General features: G+C 35.7%; 2 protein-coding genes across 4 annotated transcripts; one reads left to right on the top strand and one right to left on the bottom strand.

Moving 5' to 3' along the window:
* The first annotated feature begins 603 nt into the window (after positions 1 to 603).
* On the top strand, positions 604 to 12,762 carry LOC144962245 (uncharacterized). 3 transcript variants are annotated; one of them, XR_013643420.1, is made up of 4 exons: positions 604 to 2,068; positions 3,154 to 3,266; positions 3,797 to 3,872; positions 10,870 to 12,762. XR_013643420.1 is itself a non-coding variant. In XM_078895153.1 (4 exons), the coding sequence occupies exons 1-4, from the start codon at positions 2,288 to 2,290 to the stop codon at positions 10,987 to 10,989; spliced, it is 396 nt and encodes a 131-aa protein (XP_078751279.1). In that variant the 5' UTR covers positions 2,206 to 2,287; the 3' UTR covers positions 10,990 to 12,762. The 3 variants fall into 3 exon arrangements, 1 of the variants encoding a protein (XP_078751279.1); XM_078895153.1 differs by lacking the exon at positions 604 to 2,068 and adding an exon at positions 2,206 to 2,374; XR_013643419.1 differs by lacking the exons at positions 604 to 2,068; positions 3,797 to 3,872 and having other exon boundaries at positions 2,206 to 3,266.
* Positions 7,493 to 9,744, bottom strand: LOC144962244 (uncharacterized). The gene is made up of 3 exons (XM_078895152.1): positions 9,072 to 9,744; positions 8,259 to 8,407; positions 7,493 to 7,996 (listed from the first exon to the last, which is right to left on the bottom strand). Exons 1-3 carry the CDS (start codon positions 9,091 to 9,093, stop codon positions 7,493 to 7,495), a joined length of 675 nt encoding a protein of 224 aa, XP_078751278.1. The 5' UTR covers positions 9,094 to 9,744.
* Positions 12,763 to 20,594: the final 7,832 nt, after the last annotated feature.

Below are 20,594 nucleotides of genomic sequence, written 5' to 3'. Positions count from 1 at the left end.
AAGAACTCTTATGTGTTTAAAGTTGCAAACCACCGCTCCTTTACCTATTTGTTGCTACTCCCAGCACTCTTACTCTTATGCGTTTAAGGTTGCATTTGTGAGCTTTCAAGGACCAGCCGACCAGCCTCCACTTTTCGCGGTCTTTCTTTGAGAAGTGTGAAGCAAAAAAAAATTTAAAAAAATGGCCCTCTCGGTAAACGAGACATTCTCATCTTTTCTCCAATTTGAAAACATTCGAAAATGAGAATAATGTACTTTTTATTAAAAAGTCAACAAAGAAGGTAAGTAAACTAGATACGACAATTTTTTTCCTTAATTAAGTGGCAACTCGTCATTCTCACTCTTAACTCTATCAACTAAGAAGAGTACACCACCTCAAACATTTGTCAGTTCATATCTTTGCTTTTATGAGGTCTATTTTCATTTTGAAAAGTTCAAAGTGAACAACTAAATGACGCCGATTCAGTGGTGTATTTGGTCTATCTTCATGTGGATAAATATTTTATTATTGACTTTTCCAAATTTCCAATAGGTCATTCATTTGTATGTCGCGATCTATTTTTCCTTGATTTCAGCTGTCTCAGCTCTAAACTAGTCTATACTTTTCTTTCTCAATAAATAATTCATTTTCTGTTTGCAATGTATTACAGGATTTACCACATGTAAAAATTTCAAAGTTTTGTCTGAAGCTGTTTCTGAATTATACGTGATTATCCATTGGGATGCTGTGCTTTGGTCACATTTTTTCCTAATTAAGCTATCTATATATAGAGATTTTCCACCACATAAACGGTCATAACTTTTTAACCAGTTGAGACAGAGCGATAATTTTTCACTCTAGTTAATGTTTCACTCCCCTTTATTTTTCTACGCTAAATTAATACCCATAGCCACTATTTTGAAAAATTCTTGCAAGTGCCTACTAAGAGGGTTGAACTTGAACCTGAACATGCTCCTTCTTCTTCTTCTTCTTCTACTAATAACTACAACTAGATAGGTACTACTCCTCTCCTGAATGATCGGAACCGTTTAAGAAGCTAAATTACGGGTTCCACCGGCGCAGCTCTCTAGACTTCCAGTCCCACAGTGCCCAGTATGGGCGGGAGACCTTACCCCCGATGTTCCTCGAGCCTCGAGGTAGTTTCACTTTATAATTGTTTTAGCTTTTGAACTGTGGATCTTTTGTCAAACGTTTTATTTTAATTTTTCAAATTTAGGCTAGTAGCACTTTAAAGGCCTGCGTTAGGTATCGCTCTGCTGTACTGTAACTGTAAGATCGTAAGAATAACATGGTAAAAGTACCGTAAAAGTATGCTGATGAAAATGATATTGACAATGAAATTATAAGAAGAAGAACAATAGAACTTATAAACAAATCAATAAAGAAGCTTTAAAAAAATGAAATTTAAAAGAAGTAAGAAAAGACTGCCTCAAGAAGTGAAAAAAAATTGTCCCTGTTGTTGAGATGTGAAGTGGACATAATCGTGTCTGTTAAGAATTAGAAGAAATGAAAGATGCCACTTTTTATTTTAAATGTAGATTGCACATTAGCAGAACACTAAAAAAAAAAAAAGTAAAGAAAGAAAATCCAATGTGGCAACTTGGTTGCTAGTGAAAAAAGTAAAATTACTCCGCTCAGCATTGCTGCTGGTGTGATGTCTAGTGTTAGTTAGGTGTCACTATATTAGAGTGATATCTTGTTACTTCATATTTTCATTTTAAAACCTGTAGAACAACTTGATTGATTTGTAAATTTCCTTATATGACCATTGTTTTAGTTTTCCGCAGCCATTATAATTCAATTTGAAATATTGAAAGGTACTAGAGAGGAGTCTTAGCGGGTTTTTTTTTTTGTCTGTTAGTTTTAGTTATAGGTCATAGTGCAGGTCCAAGTGTTGGAAATGTACAAGGTTTTATTTTTTATTTTAAGGTTAGTTGAAGGAATACTTTCCTTAGCTCAAGGAACGTGCAGAAGACCTCCCCTATTTACTACTTACTACTACTACCCAAGTACTAGTGCTAGACTACTTCTTCCGCCACCTCACTCCTAAACGGACTGACACCACAGGCAACTGATATTATTCTCTCCCCTCTCTCTCTCTCTCTCTCTCTCTCTCTCTCTCTCTCTCTTCTCTCTCTCTCTCTCTCTCTCTCTCTCTCTCTCTCTCTCTCTCTCTCTCTCTCTCTCTCCTGAGTGTGTATCTGTCTGTCTATTTCTGCCCATCTCCCCTCTTTTTACTAATTAGTTTGTAGGTGTTTGGCAAATTCTCAAGAACAGCCAAGATATATGCGGCTGTGTGGCACTCACTTCCGGATTGGAAGGTCCTGGGGTCGAGCCTCGCCAAGGACTCACATTCTCTCACTGTACTCATGTGTATGATTTCCTATCCGCTAAGAGCGTTGTCTGTCAGAAGAAAAACATCGCCTAACGTTCTACTTGTTACGTGTTGCTGCTAGTCATGGATCCTTTGTTAAGTGCTTTGAGCATGTTTGGTGGATATTGCGGCTTATGAAAGCTCAATTCTTTTTTTAATATTTATATATATATAAAAAAGATGAAGGATGATGACGGGCATGCGCTACTTTATGATGTAGTATAAACCATTCCTAATATATGATTTTGCTAAATAGGCCTACACTCAAATTTTACGAGTGTATCTGGTGGCAAATATTAGACACTCGTTGCCACTGTGATTTTGATGAAACTTGGCTTATACACAGATACATGAATTTTCCTAATACGGCTTCAAACATGCGACCTGAACTTCAATTTATAATGAAGTGATTTTTCTCAAATGACAGCTTGATTGAATGTGACAAGATCCTTTTACTTAATACAATTCAATTTAGTGTGGTCTGTAGTTGTTTGCCTCATATTAGAATGCACAGAATTTGAATTTTTATTGACTTTAAATATTGAAAACAACATGCCTTTGGCTTTCCATTTGTGCCATTCAGCTTTTGACCTAGTCCCTGATTTGAGTACCACGTCACAAATTTAAGTTCTTCGAGAAAACTCTCGACTTACTTTCTTATTCTTCTAACGTACTGAACTGTAACACCTTTGTCTCAGTTGGAGAAAATATTGCAATTTTTAAACTTAATATTTAGGTATTTATGTTATGATCTTTTATATTATTCCGTGTTTTTCAGCTTCCATCATATCACCCTGAGGAAAGTTGGCTAATTTATGACTTTTGTGTCTATGAATGCAAGCAGGGCAAAAAGCAATTGACTTCAAGCAAAGGAGTTCGCCCTAACCAGAGGTAGGAGGTTGTTTTTGGACGGGGGCAGGAGGTGTTTTTTTACTTTTACATATTTAAAAAAAATGAAAATATTATATGCACAAGGTTATAATATTTCAGAATAACTCGGAAGTAAATTATCACCATCAGCTTTTCTATCTTGATTGCCAAGACAATTTTAATAAAGCAATCAAACTGATTCTGAATTTTAAAACATCCAGAGGAAGAGGCAATGTGTGCCTATCTGCAGCTCATTTACAGTCTTCAGTGGGCGGGCTGCACGATGTAATGCAGCAAGACAATAGTTCAACTATTACCAGAACAGTTTTAAAAAGTGAAAGACTTGATTTGTTCATTAATTGTATCTGATTGCGCTGGATTAGTGTTATTATTGAATGTCTTATTAAGATTTATTTTCAATTGCTCTATAATCTGCATGTTGAAATCCTTCACAATTGAGTTATGCAAGTGACAACGCTATTAATATTTTATCATACTATGTTGTGGATAATTTTATTATTTTGTAATAAAAAGTTTTTCTTACCATGCAGGACTCTGAAATTAATACTGGCTTCTGAGGGTTACAGGGCTAATCACCACCATGAAAATCACCCATGTGATAAATTGGTAAGACTCATTCATTTTATACTTATTTTCCATCGATATTTTGTCCCTGCAGTTTTTCGCTGCCGAAAATTTTACACTTGACAGCAATTAATCGCAAATTCTATTTTAGTCGCAATTAGACTCATTTTTTTTTATATATATGTATTATTTTTTCTTTTCTTGTTACTTTATATTTTCAGTACTTAATTGTCCCTCCCCCCTCCCACTATTGAGTGTAATATTAGCTACTCCAAACTGATTTTTCATATGGAAAACGCATCAAATAAAATTGTTTTCCTTGATAGAACTTTTGATTCTAAGAATTTTGATACCAAAATCAATGCTGTAGCTCTTCAATTTCAAAAGTTACAGCATTTCAAATTTTGGGGTTTTACGCATAATTTCCGAATGAGCGGATGGACCGATTTCGGAGCGCAATATTTTTATAAGTTACCGACCCACACATTCAAAAATCAGTAAATCAACACTCTACCACATAGGGAACAAGCTCAATTTTTTTCAGGGTTCTAGTTGGATGGAAAAACCATCATTTATTGCAACAAAAATCGCACCAAGGCCAAAAATGACAAAATCGAAAGGGGAGGTAAAAAATGCAAAATTTAGGATTAAAAAAAAAATTGTAACAAATGTAATTTTGGTGATAGAAATACAGTTTAAACATCAATAAAAAGGTAAAGAACTGCTCCTAAGTGTAAACAACAAGCATCTAGCCTTATTATTAATGTCTAAGAGGGCCATGTCTTCAAACAGGACAATGTCACGAAAAAGTTTAAAAAATGAGATGTTTTCGTAATAATGTAAATCCACAAAATTCCATAAAATAAAGTCCAAACAAATAGTCTATGCAAATCAAAACATAAATAATACAAAACAATTAATACTACAACCTCACAAGAGCAGTTGAACTGGCAAAATATGCAAACCCTCACAGACCAGCAGATAAGAAAATGGTTCAAAAATAATATTCAGGATATGATGTCACACAATAAAATTGGTGTCAAAACAATATTTAAAACTTGCAGTAAACATTATTAATAACTATAATGCAGGCCATACAATGAGATATGTAAAAAAATATATTGAAAAAATGAAATATTAGATACTACAGTCAACACAATTGTAATAGACGATTCTGCAAGAAGTAACTCGGTAAAGAAAAATATTTATAAATAACTATATACTATATCAACTTTAAACTTAACCCTAACCATTAGAGTTGATATGCGACACAAGGCATGACTAGAAAAAAAAAATATTTTAATACTTTTGACCATGCAATCTAGACCAAAACTGACTTTAACCGTTCTACAAGATCATGAAATGTACCGCTTAATTTCAAATGCTTGTGACCCAATACAGCTTTGCAGAACCGTATCTCATGTTTTAAACACTCACAAATATGTCGTGAGGACTTGCCCATTGAATTAAGTTTAAGAATCAAGTCATCCACTTCGGATGAGGATCTGCAGGGCCCACCATGAATTTTAACTTTTGCCGTGTAGACGCCTCTTTGCGTGATCGATTTAAGCTCTTTTGCAATCTTTTTATCTTGATTGTCTGCAAAAATCTGTTTTTTGTCATTCCTCATTTTTTTTCTAATTCAATGTTGGCCTGCCTTAACTGTGCTGATCTTTTGCGAGCTGATTTTAGAAGCTTGTGTGCTTTGAGTTGATTGCTGTGTTTAAGATAATGAAAAGTTTTATTTCGCTTAATACAGTGGACAGCAGATCTGTTATGCAAGGAGGCATTTCTTCTTTTAGAAATATCAAAATCAAAATCGCCAAAAGAACTTTCTCCAATCAAATTGGTTAAAGGACAATGACGAAGTTGATTTTGAACAGCAGGGTCTAAATTACAAAAGTAACCCCCATCCATAAATTCTGCAAGCTGTCTTTCTGTTAGAATCAATGCCTCCTTGCAAAGAGATCTAAGCATGTCCACCATAAACTGTTCATCACAAATGGCAATAAATTCATGAATAGAAATGGACAATGCAGAAGAAATATTCATTGTATTATCAAAGACAGATGTACAAGTTTCATTAAAAAGGTCACTGGGATCCTCAGACCACCTCTGAAAAGCATCCCGAAGCATTTTAGCATAGGTATGAAATTCTGAATACTTAACAGAGCTGTTCACCAGTTTCCAGTAAGGACCAGTGACCTTGATATAAAACAAAGCAAGACAACAAACACAGGACATCAATACATTGTCTTGAATATCAACAGCAACAGATTCAATTTTCATGTTAGTGTTGTCATTCAAAACACCAGAGGTGAAAAATAACTTCATTGTTGACAAATGAAAAATGAGAGCAGCAGCTGCTTCAAAATGGCAATTAAAACGGTTACTTTTAAAGCTCGGAAAATAAGACTTTTCACAAAACGTTGTCCACTCTATTCTACAGCCATTCTTCTGGTCACCATTTGGACCTAAAATACCAGACGCCATTCTCAGAATACGAAAAGTAGCAGACTCTTTCGTATCTGAAAATTTTGCAAATTTACTTTGATTATCTCGGCCGAGAGGACCATGATCAGCGACATAGGCATTCTCTACATTGGCAATGGCCCTTTCAAATGCACTGACAAGGCCCAAAAGATAGTGCGCATTGCAATGTAGAAAATGTATCAAAACATCTTGGCCCAACTCAGCCTTGACATGGTCAAAGAATAAATTTCCATACGACTTCATGGCACTTGCTCTGTCAGTCATGAGACTGGTAATTTTAGACAAGATAATACGTAATATCCCTTCATTATCTACAGAAGCAAATTGAGCATATGTTACAGAAATTTGTGACAGAACACTCAAAGCCAAATCTAACAAAGTATTAGAATTTTCAGTGGCAACAGGAGCATAGCCTAAATAAAAAGTATCCCCATTACTTAGTGACAACTGATGGCCAACAATTTTTTTTTGGTCACGACTGGTACCATCGCTATGAAGAGTGACATCATCAACTTTCAAAATGCTTTCAACTATTTGAAACTGAGAAAGGGCATAGCCTTCATCAACAATATTTAATACAGTCTGCATGCAGGGTAATTTTTCAATAAAGGAATATTGGAATAAATTATTAGCAACAATTTCAATTACTTTGCTAACATTGGCAGCTGATACACCAGTTTCACACACAAGGCCTATAGCAGTCGTACGTATGGCATCACTATAGACATTATTTTTTGTACCCTTAACAGCAACATTGAAATCATTCATGTTTAAGAATAATTTGTTATTTAAAGCAACAACTTCCTCCTCAGAAGATGTAAGCTGTTTTTTCAATTCTTTGCTCTTTGACTTAGCTTTGCTGAGTTTTTTTTCTAAATTAGAAATGTCATTTTTCAAAGAAATTTCATTTTTTGACATACTGTCTTTAATACATTTTACTTCAGATTTTGATTTGTTTTTGGCACATTTAACTTTCAATTTTAAAACATCAACCTTATCCTTAGCCAGACAAAGATCTGCGTCGTGCTGCACACGCAAAAGTTCACTATTTGATTTCAAACTCTGGATTTCAGTATTTAAAGTATGTTTCTCCGACTGCAGTAGAAGAATCAAATCTTTTAAACTTTTAACTTCCTCCTTTAAATGAAGACAATCTGTACAATGTTTTTTCACAGTCGGAGAAAGAACGGGCTGGGTGCAGGAATCTGAAGATCTGATTGTAAATCTACATTAAAAGTGAAAGCTTTATGAAGAAAGTCCTGCATGGGAGATCTATTATTCTTAAGATTAAAATAATCTGTAACAATTTTGTCCCCATGGCGAGCAAGTTTTGAAGTGACTGGACACTTAACAAATTTAGCAACCCACAAGTGAAAATGGTTTTTTGAAGATTTCATGATAGCCTTAGCCTTATGAAGCTCAACAATTAATTCATTACAAACAACAATATCAGTAACATCAAAATTCTCAGGATCGCTGAATGTCTGTCGATTAATTCCAATAGAGGACAAATAAGGTGACAAAGCTAAAAAATTCACACGTTCCTCAAGGAATACATCCAAACAACAATCCTCACTGTGACACCACTTGTACGAGTATTCCACGATTGCACGAACGCGTCCTCTTACATGATGCCCCAGGTCAGGTTTCAATTTCAGGATCCAGTCCTCCACCTAGAGAAGCATAAATGAAAAAGAAAAAAAAAAAAGGTTAATAGCCATATAGAACTACAGTACTAATACGATTCTTGACACCAGCTGCGGACAAAACTTGTGTATTAGTTAAATATCGCCTGACTACAAAATGACATCTTTGATGATCATTCATCATTATAAAAAAAAATTGCCTCCAGATCTGCATATTTTTTATAAGGCCACAACTCCATCGGCACACTACTACAACTCCACAAACAAAAACAAATATCACACAACATACCTCTCTCCATGGTCGCCGTCCCTCCTCTTTCAGGAAATACAACTGAACCAGAAGACGCCTCGTAATGACATTGATGGTCGGAACATTGGGACGTCTTCCCTTTCCAACAGCCAGGAAGGAACTTCTAAGGCCATTGTAAACTTCGTCAACTGAAATTAAAATGAATTGTTTTACTTAATGAGCACAAGAAGGTAAAATACTAATACATCACATCAATCCGACCAGTCCATGTTGTAAGGGGTTGAAGCTGTAGTACAAGTAAAAGGCAAACATTTGTCAATCAACTATTACTCTAAATGCCACTGGAATCGGAAAAGAGAAAAAAAAAAGAAATAAAACCAGTATCCATGTCACTTGTAACTGAATTTGAAATTAATGTTCCCACTACTATTCAAGCCCACTTAAACTTTGAGATTCATAAACCAACAATGGACTCGGCAGGTCAATGAGATTAACTTTCATGGCCGCCATTTTAAATTATGAATTCGTACAGACCTGTACCCCATACCTTAAATAATAACAGTAAACAGATAAAAGATAATCAAAACATAAACTTAAACAAATGAAATATGTTAACAAGATATTGACCTAAACAAAGAAATAAAAATGTTATACAAAAGACAAAGCATGAAAATTACAAAGGCATGTAAAGTACAGGTAGCTGGAGTGGAGGAGATAATGAAACTGGACGGTTCATCGTTACTCAGTTGACACAGGTCCAATCCAACATGAAATTTAAACACTTTTACAGACTTTTTTACAACAACAAACATATTTATTTCCACTAATATTCTTAATTATCATTTTACTTACCGACTTTAGACTTCAAATCCATGAAAACTGTTTGTGATTCCCAATCACTGACGAAAATCCCGCGACCCGTTAGCACCGACTTTGAGAGAGGAGCAAGTGAAAGATGGGCAGAAACGGGCGCGTTGTATGGTTTTTATAATCGAACACCCAGCTAACGCCATACAATTTATTGGGATGTAGTTCCCATAAATGTAAAGAAAAAAGGTTGCTCTTTATTTTGATACCACTTTAAGTATGTTCTGATAAAATTAAACGACTTTTTTTCCGACTTATCTTTAAAAAACTGCTATTAAAAGTTGAAAAATGGGATCGATACCACTTAAAGTTATATCGAATTAAACGTCGTACAATTTTCTTTTCGAATAAGTAACTTTTGAATCATTGCGTTTCACGGCGCGACCTGGCTTTGAAAAATAAAAAGACATGGGTATCAAATGACCGCTCGAGCCCGTAGTATTCCGCTAAAAGTGACCTACAAACAAACAGTCACAATTTATTTTCCTCAATGTATTTTGATACAAATTTGATACCATTAAAAAGAGCAAGAATTGACCTTTAGAATGATATCAACGAAAATGCAATAACTTTTGTACGAGGATAAGACTGAATTGATACAAAAGCCTTATTTTCGTTTAAATTTACGGCGCTGACGGCCGATAAGCACCGGTTTGGAGTAGCTAGTAATATATAGTAATAGATTATTTAGGTAAATGCACTGTTGACACCAGGACCAAATGTTTAAAGGACAACAGCCATTCCAACTCATATTTTATTACGATACATTCAAGGTGGCGCACTGAGATGGAGAGATGATGACCAGCTTGTGACAAAATTGACTGTTCCAGAATTTGTATTTTTTTTATTAAAAAAAAAGTTTCTTGGAAGGGTTCTGGGCAGAGAGTTCACATTTTCTATCCCTTATATTTGTTTTTCCCTTTCCATGTTGCTCCCTGTCTTTGTTAATGGATTAAGATTGCTCATTTTTTTCCTGGTCCTTGCGGGGTCTTTAGTTGGGAGGCAGACAGTCAAATACAGTACCTTTCTTCTTGAGATGATTTTTTATACTGTAAATCATCTCTCTGTTATGTACTGTTATAGTTATAGGTTTTGAATATTATTGCATTATGTAAATGTTTTAGCAGGATCCTTTGCTTGTGTCTCGGTGAGACTTTGAGGTAATGTCAAAATTGGTACATCTTTGAGGTGCTCGTGAAATCTACTGTTCCCTATTTATTGAATCAGTCACCATATCATCATCCTTTTTATAGTGTTGCAAGCGCTATTAAGTCCTGTAAGACAATATAAGCAGATCTAGGTGGTGGTATTTTTTTGGGTCTTTTTTTTTTGTCTTTGTTTTTTTTTTTTTTGTTCCAGATAAGGAATTTTATGATTTGATGGTTGTCCATAGACTTTTCAAAATAAAATTTGACTTTGACTATGAGTACGATGCAGTTATAAGTGCTTGATTTCTGAGGACTAATTATAAATGGTGACCACTCTATTGCGTTTTTGTATGCCATGAAAATGTTACAAAGACAATGAAGCGACGTTTTTTGGGAATTCTGCAGTCATTCATTTAACCCTTGAATTTGATGAGCACCTGTTGCATTTTAGTTCATTCAAGTATTTTAGAGTGACAAACACAACTCGTGCATTATGGGTTTATAAGCAGATTTTTGTCTTTAAATTGTCAATAAAAAATAAAATGCTTTTTTTTTGTTTTGTTAGCTGGCAGGTCTGAATTGAATGCTATTGCATACAATTTTGTACTTTTAATCTTTTTTCTTTTTACATTTAGCCATCCTCACTTTATCCGGAGAATCGCCTGCCCCTCGTGAATGAGACGGTGAAGGCTATGGCTAAAACAAAGGTGTCCACAACCCAACTTAGGCAATACATTCAATCAAGCCAAGGATAAAATGTATTGCCTAAAGATGTCGAAGATTTGCAGCGGAGATTGTTCAAGACTGATATTGACAGGACGGACGGTGAGACGGTACAGGAATTACTGAGAGAGATAGAGGAGGAAGGAGGTGTAACAAAGTTCAGTGTGAATGAGGATGGTGGTTTTGAGTATTTGTTTTAAGTAACGGGAAGAATGAGGCGTGATTTGAGTGTTTTTTGTGATGTGTTTGTTATGGATGCAACATACAAATTAAATCGATATTTGTATCCACTTGTGAATGTTATGTGCATAGATGATGAGGGTCATGGCGGGTGAAAGACTGATAATCCATGACCAACCTGAAACTGACATTGTACCAGTATGACGTGTGACAAATACACAGGAAGGACGGTATCGAATTGTATCTTCAGTGACAAACAGGATCAATAGCTTGTTTCAAGTTATGGGAGAACATCAGTTTCTGCAAAGAAACTCCCAGTTGGAACAGTTTTTGACTCTTGTCTCTGAAGATAAAGACTTTGACATTGTTGACATGACTGACTTAATACAGACAAATCCCCATTCTAACCCTCTTTCTGACTTTTCAGAGACACCAGACATTGTAAATGCACGTACTGACCTGAGACCACAGACATTATAAATACACACTCTGCCCAGACAGAGACCACAGAAGTTATGGACACACAGACTGACCAGACAGAGACCACAGACGTTATGGACACACAAACTGACCAGACAGAGAGACCACAGACGTTATGGACACACAGACTGACCAGACAGGGACTCCAGATAACAGAGACATGCGACCATAAAGATGCCCTTGACACGACAGAGACAGTTAGACTGCGAAATTTTTCAAATGTGACTCTACACAGGAAATTTCATACAGAATTCCCTTAATACCTTTACTCATTGTCCATTTGTAAAATTTATTTTCATGTAATAAACCACCAAAAAAGTAAATTTTTAATGTGGGTGGGGGCTGTCACGTTACTGTAAAACGAGCTTAAGTCTCAATGGGATATTAGCTTTAGGCAACCACGAGTTGGTGTTTTTCAAACCTGTTGCTATGCTATCTTGTGATGACAACGTCTCTCAGTCGCCAAACGTCACTAGCTATCCTTCACATAATGCAGGTTGATTGTGTGAAGTACGTTTGGGGCAGGAAGATAGCAAGGCATAGTGCAGGCTACTGTATTGTGTCAGTCCGTGAACGGGTGACCAATTCATAGTTTAGAGAAGGCAAATCTGTTACTATATGTCCCAATAAAAATATAACACAGAGAAGGCCGAAACTGTGTTATACAGGCCGGTACAGAATAAAACAAATATAACACAGGAGACCAAACACTGTGTTGTAGAATATCAAAATTTCAAAAGCTGGTCGGTCAGTGAAGAAATAAAAAGGGACATTATAAGTCGTAATATCACATCTCAATAAAAGAGTGTGATAGTAAAAAGGTGCCCGTTAACAATTGAGTCGGTCAAGTCTCTATCCAGATTCAAAAGGATAGTGCAAAGTCCTGTAGGTAAAACAAATTTGAGAAGCATGGTTGTTCTCAATACTTGTTGGGTCGTGATCGGTATAGAGTGAAGTAGTGTTCATGCTACACATCTTCACGAAAAATCAGAGCAATGCTGTGTCAAGATTACAGAGGAGCAAGAAGACAAGATTTGTTTGTGTGTCTTTATATGTTACGGAATAGGTACATTTCGTTGTCAAAACTTTCATTTTTATTTTGACATTTTCTTGATCTTTTAAAATAAAATTATAATTTAATTTAATCAACAGACTTGTTTAATAATTTAAAGATATACTTTTGTGGGGACCTTTTGTAAAATCATTAGTCCGATTGTAGTTGTAAATTTCTTTATATTCTAATGTCATAAAATCAGTGACACCTGAATCCCTACCAGCGCTTTTACTCACTGAGTCCCTACCACCAGCGCTATTACTCACCCAGTCCCTACCACCAGCGCTTTTACTCACTGAGACATAGAGCTTTACTCACCGAGTCCCTGCCACCAGTGCTATTACCGAGTCATTGAGCTTTTACTAAACAGTGATACTTAACAGTGATACACACATACACACACACACACAGACATATGATTCAATTAAATGTTAATTTCCTGGCAATTGCCAACATGAAACATACGTTAACTTAATATTTACGATTAACAAATAAAACAACACACATAACAATAAAGTTCACTCAATACTTTAACCTAATCTTTCTGTACCTATCACTATATTCAATTTGAGCAGTCTCTCTCTCTCCCTCTCTCTCTCTCTCTCTCTCTCTCCCTCTCCCTGTGTGTGTGTCTCTCTCTCTCACTCACACACAAACACACACTATCTGTCCCTCTGTCAGACAAACCTAAATCTATAAAGTGAATCATATCCTTTTCACATCAGCCATCAATCTCTCTTTTCATCTCCAAGTACACGCCTTATCACCACCATCATCATCATTATCATCATCATCATCATCATCACTGCCACTACTATTACTACAACCACCACCATCGCCACACCATCATTTCACGAAGGACCACCACTACTACTACTACTACAACCACCTCCACCACATCATCATCATCACCATTATTACCACCACCATGACGACGACATCAAAACACTATCACCATTAAAACAACAATCACTACCACATCCTTACCACCACTACTACAACCTCCTCCAACACAACAATATCACCACCACCACTTTTGCAACCACCACAACCACATACATCATCATTATCACCCCTACCATTCATTTTTATATTTTATACGTCATAATGAAATTGGTTTTGGAACTTTACTTGATTTGAAACAAGGGTATTGGGATGATTATAGACCTCAATAGATTATATTTAGTTTGCAGAAATTCCTGTTTAAGCATTGAAATTATTCGGAATTGTTTCTGAAATTTACGTGAGCCAAATTTTAAGTTGGCGTCTCTGGTCAACTTGAAACAATGGGAGGTGGGCATTAGTGAATCTGTGAATAAGGGAGATGGGGCGACTACCACTACTACTACAACCATCACCACATCATCATCCCTACCATGACTACTACAACCACCACCACATCATCATACCTACGACTACCATTACTACAACCACCATGTTATAATTACACTTTCAGTTTTTGAAATTCCTCCGAGTGGTGTCAGAAATTGCTGCGAGACACATTTTGGATTGCATCACAATAAATTTTAATGAAATTTAAATTTATAGGTTATTTTTGCATGGATGCTTCTTGATCTTAGCGCTGAAAAATTTCCTCCTTTTTAGTGACCAGTCATTCTCACTGCTGTATTTTATATGTGGTTTTGATCCCGGGTGGAGTTGAGATTTTTTTTCCGACTCCCTCCCCCGCCCCCCCAACCCGCCTGTCCACCCAGCAGTGATTGGGTAGCTGGGTCTGTTAGATCTGGTGGAAAGTTCTTTGCAATAGATTAGAATCCTGTCCAAATGGTACCAAGCAATTGCTAGTGTACATTTCACGCCATGCAAACCGGAATATACTCCAGCTCAATGGCCGAATGGATCTGAAGGACTATTTTTTTATGATTGGAAGGAATATCAGCCTCTTGAACAAACAGTTTGTCGACAACATCATCGATTTGTGTCAGTGCATGACATAATCAGTCAGAAGGTGAAAATTTTGGATTTGCAATTGTTTTGTTCATTTTCTGAAAGAATATGCTCCCCAGATCATTTTGATCTTTATTTGAAGTAAATCGGGTGATTTTTCATAAAGTTATGGTCATATGTACAGGAAAGGTATCCAGCAACTTTTCTCAAATTTCATACTTTGTCAACTTGACTAGCTGTAAAAATTCTTTAGAAGTGAAATTAAGCTTTGATATTTCACGAAGTTGTACAAAAAGGGTTGATTTAATCATTTATGACATGAATTAATTTTTGATAAAAATTGACCTTCTAACTAAACTTGGCAATATCTCAGTTCAAACCTTTTCACCATCCGACTGATTATGTCATTCACTGCAATATATAGTTGTCCGAGACTAAATGTGATACATTGCAACCCAGATACAGCAACGTTTCATCACCAATGGTCATTTTCATCGAACCCCGATTTTTAGTTGAATTATAGGATGCCACGAGTAATATTTATCAATGGGGAAAAAAGAAACAGAATTTTTCATATCTTTGTCCATCTTAGTGTGGCTATGTGGTCTAGTGGTATGACACTTGTTTTTAGACTGGAAGTCCCTGGGTTCGAGCTTCACTCCGCGCATAGTTGAGTCCTTGGAGAAGGCTCTGTACTCACATTCTCTCACTATACTATAAAAATGAGTAACTGGCCATTAACAGCGTTGTCTCTGTCCGAAAAAATTGTGATATCACCTAACAGGCGTCACATCCTGCCCTTCATGTTAAATGTTGCTGTTGGCCAGGGACCCCTTATAAAGTGCTTTGAGCATGTTTAGTGGATATTGCACTATATAAAAGCTCAATTTAAATTTAAATTTAGTTCATTTTATCCTCGTTGTACAGTATATAAAGTTTTACTTTTATACCTGTGACAACCGGATGGTTTTAAGGACAAGAAGGCTATTCCATCAGTTTCTAAACTCATCATGTTCATTCATTCATTCATTCATTCATCCCATGATCTGATGATCGTTGTGGGGATACACGGGATGCACATCTCACCACTTTCCACCATTCTTTTTATTGTTGGCCTTCTCCAAGAGTTCTTCCATCTTCATTCCTGTTCATTCCTTGATATTTTCCATCCAAACTTTCCTTTGTCTTCCTCTTCTTCTTCCTCCATCACCGTTCTGAACAAACCTTCATGCCTCACATTGTGGCCAAACCATGACAAAGATCGTGTTCACTTTCTCTTTAAATGAAATCTAAGCCATGTTAAGCAGAAAAGCATCAGGACTTCACTGGGAATTGATCTGAGTTTCTTTGTGTGTGCTCTCCCAACTGAGCTATAGGGACCCCTTTCTTTTCAATAAAATATAGGAAAAAATGAAGTCCAAATAACTGTATCAAAACCTTTTTATAATGGTAGCCTGCTTGTCTTGAAAACGAACTCGCCGGCCAGGTAAGCTACTCATCTTACACTTGAGTACAGTGAGAGAGTGTGAGTAAAGAGCATTTTCTAAGAATTCAACTGCACGCAGTGATGTAGACCACATCTTTCTGATCATTTACGACTTTAAATTTTCTTTCTATGTCTATTAGAACCCAAGTTATGGATTTTTTATGAAAAAAATTTGTTGCCATGGGAAACACTTTATCTTCAATTTTGGCTCATATCTCAAATCGAAGCTTGCCGCATCTCAGCCAACTTCACAATTGCCAATATTTATCTGTTTTCTGATTATGACACCAGGGGCCATCAAGTTTGGTGATCCTGTAAGCCTGGCAAGGTGCAGACAATTAATGACGCAGCTGTCCGAGTGTTCTTTGCCTTTCCAATGCGCCCATGGAAGACCGTCTGTTGTGCCATTGGTTAATTTGAAAACTCTTGAAAATCACAACCAAAGGGTGGTAAGTTATTAATGTCGCTATGACAAAATATGCGCATTTGAATACACTCAATCACATTAACTTTGAACCGAGTTTCCACATGCACATGTTTTATGCGAGTGTTGTTTTTGTATTTGTGTGTGTGTGTTTAACTTTGGTCCAAGTCTTTGCAAGTTTAATGTGTGTTGTTTGTCGTGTGTTTGTTTTTAATTTTAAGGGTTTTAAGGCGCTTGCAACACATTTAGGTCATATCAGCAACAGTGAAAAGGAAGAAAATGGGATAGTCAAACACTTCAAGAGTTTTAATGAAAGCTTCCAAGAAAAAGTAAGACAAGGGAAATTGGTTCAAAAAGAGAAAAGATGTAGATTCCAAGAGCACACCATCAATGTACTTAGTTTGGGATGATTTACAAGGAAAAAAAATATCACCTCCGAAACCAACAAGATACAATATCATCTCCCAAAACTCTACTGTTTCCCTCTCAGTCAAGGGCCAGGAGAAAATCCCATTCCAAGACAAAGACAGATCCAGGAGAACTATAACAAAACATTAATAACAATGCATAACAGAGAGATGATTTACAAGAGAAAAAATATCATTTCCCAAAACTCTACTGTTTCCAAGACAAAGACAAAAAGCAAGTTGGAAAACAGATATAGGGGGATAGAAGACACAGTAAGTACCTCCCTGCCCACCATGGGAGGCTAGGAACCCCACCTAGAATCTCGCCCTGTTATAAGTATAAAGAAATACAAACCCACTGAAAAAGTCCACTTTAAATGGCTTAGCACAAGGCCAGAAGACTCGAGCTGACCTGGTCGATGGGTGGGGTGAGTAGGGTAAGAAAGTAAAAGTAACTTTTTAGGGAACAACCAGTAAATTGAGTCAACCCAATATTCAAATTGGAACAAATTTATTAAGGTTTAAAATAATAAATAAATTATGAATTAAAAACATACAATTATCTTGCACAATACAATTGTGGTCTGAAAATTGAAAGCAATGAAGCAATTTATTACCAATTACCAAATAATAATAATTATTTTAAGTTTGAAGAAAGTTATGAATACTTAAAGGGTTTCACGTTCTTTAAGTAAATAGAGTGTAAAAGACTTTGGCATCAAAGCTGTAGAATTGCTTGCTAAATCATTCATACACGAGTTCACACACACACACACACACAAAGCTGTGTCAAAAGGTCGTTTTTGTAACATTCGCCACATAAGTACTCCAATACTTATTTTGAAAAACCCCGGAAAGTTGGGGGGGGGGGTTTGTTGGGTTTTGTTTTTTTTGTCCCCAGTTTCTCGGGGATGAATAATGAAAAGTAACCCCCCCCCCCCCCCCCCCCCAAAAAAAAAAAAGGACTCTCTAGCACCAATAGGATAACAGAACGAGATTCCATTAAGTAAAATAATAATATGGACACTAAGTTGATATTTTGTCCACACTTTTCCATCACTTTAAAAATCAATAACTCGAGGACTATGATTTGATGCTAGATCATCGGTTTTTTTGTTTTTTTCATTTCTCATTCCAGAGAAATTGATAAAAACGACTGTTTTTCCCATTGGTTGATGTGTTTTCTCAAAACCTGTGTGAGTTTGTGACTGGCATTCACCACCGTCAATTCCAGTGACCATTCATTTCATTCTTCCTTTAATAAATAATACTGATGATAGTTTTTTTTTTTTTTTTTTTTTTTTAAGGGTTTTACGGCGCAGGCAACACATTTAGGTTATATCAGCGCCAGTAAAAAGAATTACAATTATAGCACCCAAGAAAAAGTAAGACATGACATAGGGGAACTGGGAACAAATAGGGATCAGATGTAGATTCCAAGAGCATACCACCAATGTACTTAGTCTGAGATCACCTATAAGTCTCATCCGGACACAAGCACAAAGTCCAACAAAGAGGAATACACTCAAATGCTTACATCATACATTAAAAATAACAAATGTAATAATACATAACAGAGAGATGATTTACAGGGTCGGGACAAAACCAAGCAATCTCATACCAAGACAAAGACAGAAAGCATGTTGGAAAACAGATATAAGGGGATAGAAGACACGGTTACGGTTTGCACCTCCCTGCCCACTGTGGAGGTAGGGAACCCCACCCAGGATGATAGTTTTGAATGGCTTAGGCACTTAACAGTAAAACATGCGAAACTTCTCCTCCAGAGAGCTGGAGAAAGAGTGAGCTATTTTAGTCTAATTTAACCCTCTCTTTACCACCCAAAGGAAAATCGTCACATTCGTTACAATGTAACCAACAATTTTCTTATTCCGATTTCATTTTCAAACAATGTGTTGCAGAGCTCATTTTTCTGAACAAAATATTGAATACTATACTCATTACTATTCTGTCTGAAAAATCTATTTTGTGTTGGGTGAGTATGAAGTTTCGAGTAAAATTCTGAAAATAGCTGGTAGGGAGATAGTTAAATAAGTAAATCTGAAGATAGTTCATCATAACATATATAAGTAAATCTGAAGATAGTTCATCATATCATAAATAAGTAAATCTGAAGATAGTTCATCATATCAAAGTGTGTCGAGTATGTTAGAACTATGAAATAATTTTTATTTTTACAAGAGAAAGTAATTTAAACTTTATTTATCCAGATGTAATATTTTAAATTTGAAGAAAATTATGAATACCTCTTAAAGGGTTTCACGTTTTGTAAGTAAATATAGTTTAAAAGACTAAATGTATTTATTTGGTATCAAAGCTGTACTCCATGCTCATATCCCGTCCTAAATTTTAAGTGTTCCTGTTGGCCATGGACCCCTTGTAAAGCACTTTGAGCACGTTAAGTGGATATTGCGCTAAATAAAAGCTTTTAAAATTTTTTAAAAAATACTAATGTTGGACAAAAGATCTTTAATACTTCATAGCATTCACTCGTGGAATAATATTAGATTTGAAACAAAGAATGCCTGTTCTCTAGGTAGTTTTACAACTTTGATCGACCGAGAGTTGTATATCTAAGATTTCACTATGACCAGTCATGTTTTCTTATTTATTTGTTTGTTGCTTTAGGTCTCTTCCAACACAATTGAGGTTATATGAGAGACCGCTGAAACAAAAAAAAAAAAAAAACAAGCAATCTAACAAAAATAGTATAAATGTAAATCAAAATCATTACCTAAAAATATCATAAGCTAAATTATAAATAACCAAGAACAAACAGGCAGAAGATTTACAGAAAAAAAAATATCCCCTGTCAAAAATACAATCACAAACCAAAGAAGCTGGATAGGCTAGTAAAGAGAAGAAGAAACGACATCACTATCGGATCGTATACCCATGCGAACATCATAGGTATATGATTCAAGGGTGATGCTCCCATCCAACCACCCGCAATTATTTATTTGTTTAATTATTCATTGATATTGTTGATAAATCACTCTGTACTTGTCACATCAAAGGCATTTAAAAGATACAATTCGAAATTAAGCCTTTAGCCATGATATGTTATGTTAAAATAATAAAAATAATAATAATAATAATAATAATGCATTTCATTTGTGACCTTCTGACTCTATATGGTGTTATAAACGCTATGACATGCAATTGCATAGAAAGAGCAATACTAAATTTACAACATCATTATTATTATCATTATTAGATATGAATGGGGATGAATCGGGACCCTAAAAGTGACTAGAATTGAAATGGTAAAACGTAATAAATTCACCGACTATATCCATAGTTTACCCGGGGTTACTTTTACCCCATGCCTATTTATTATTGCATTTTTATGAGACAAATTATAGGCGTAGTATCAAAGCTAATGTTTTTAAAAAAAGTTTTTACATGTTAATGGTCTAGTCATTTTTAATACAATTTTTTTTTCCAATTTTGAAAAGCAGCAAAAACCTCTAGGATTGAGTGAGTTAACACATAATGTTTCAGGCTCAAAATTCTTTTCCAACCAATAACACAAAAACAGTTTTAAAAATATTAACTCTTCACATTAAATCCAGATGGACTAGAGAAAAATTCTCAACCACATCCAATGGTGGGAAAACATTGGTGAAAACAAAATCAAAATTCTCCACCCCCCCCCCCCCCCCCCCACTTTCCGT

The sequence above is a fragment of the Berghia stephanieae genome, unplaced genomic scaffold, assembly GCF_034508935.2.
Source record: "Berghia stephanieae isolate SIO BIC M18660-M18661 unplaced genomic scaffold, UCSD_Bste_1.3 scaffold72, whole genome shotgun sequence".
Classification (NCBI taxonomy): Eukaryota; Metazoa; Mollusca; class Gastropoda; order Nudibranchia; family Aeolidiidae; genus Berghia; species Berghia stephanieae.
This window is presented reverse-complemented; position numbering and strand designations above follow the sequence as displayed.

Excerpts from the sequence above, each read along its gene's own strand:
- LOC144962244 (XM_078895152.1), bottom strand. The coding sequence starts at position 9,093 with ATGGATTTGAAGTCTAAAGTCG. Across the intron at positions 8,408-9,071 it reads GGATTTGAAGTCTAAAGTCG|TTGACGAAGTTTACAATGGC; the intron begins GTAAGTAAAATG and ends TTTTAATTTCAG. Across the intron at positions 7,997-8,258 it reads GACGGCGACCATGGAGAGAG|GTGGAGGACTGGATCCTGAA; the intron begins GTATGTTGTGTG and ends ATGCTTCTCTAG.
- LOC144962245 (XM_078895153.1), top strand. The coding sequence starts at position 2,288 with ATGCGGCTGTGTGGCACTCACTTCCGGATTGGAAGGTCCTGGGGTCGA. Across the intron at positions 2,375-3,153 it reads TTCTCTCACTGTACTCATGT|CTTCCATCATATCACCCTGA; the intron begins GTATGATTTCCT and ends CGTGTTTTTCAG. Across the intron at positions 3,267-3,796 it reads GGAGTTCGCCCTAACCAGAG|GACTCTGAAATTAATACTGG; the intron begins GTAGGAGGTTGT and ends CTTACCATGCAG.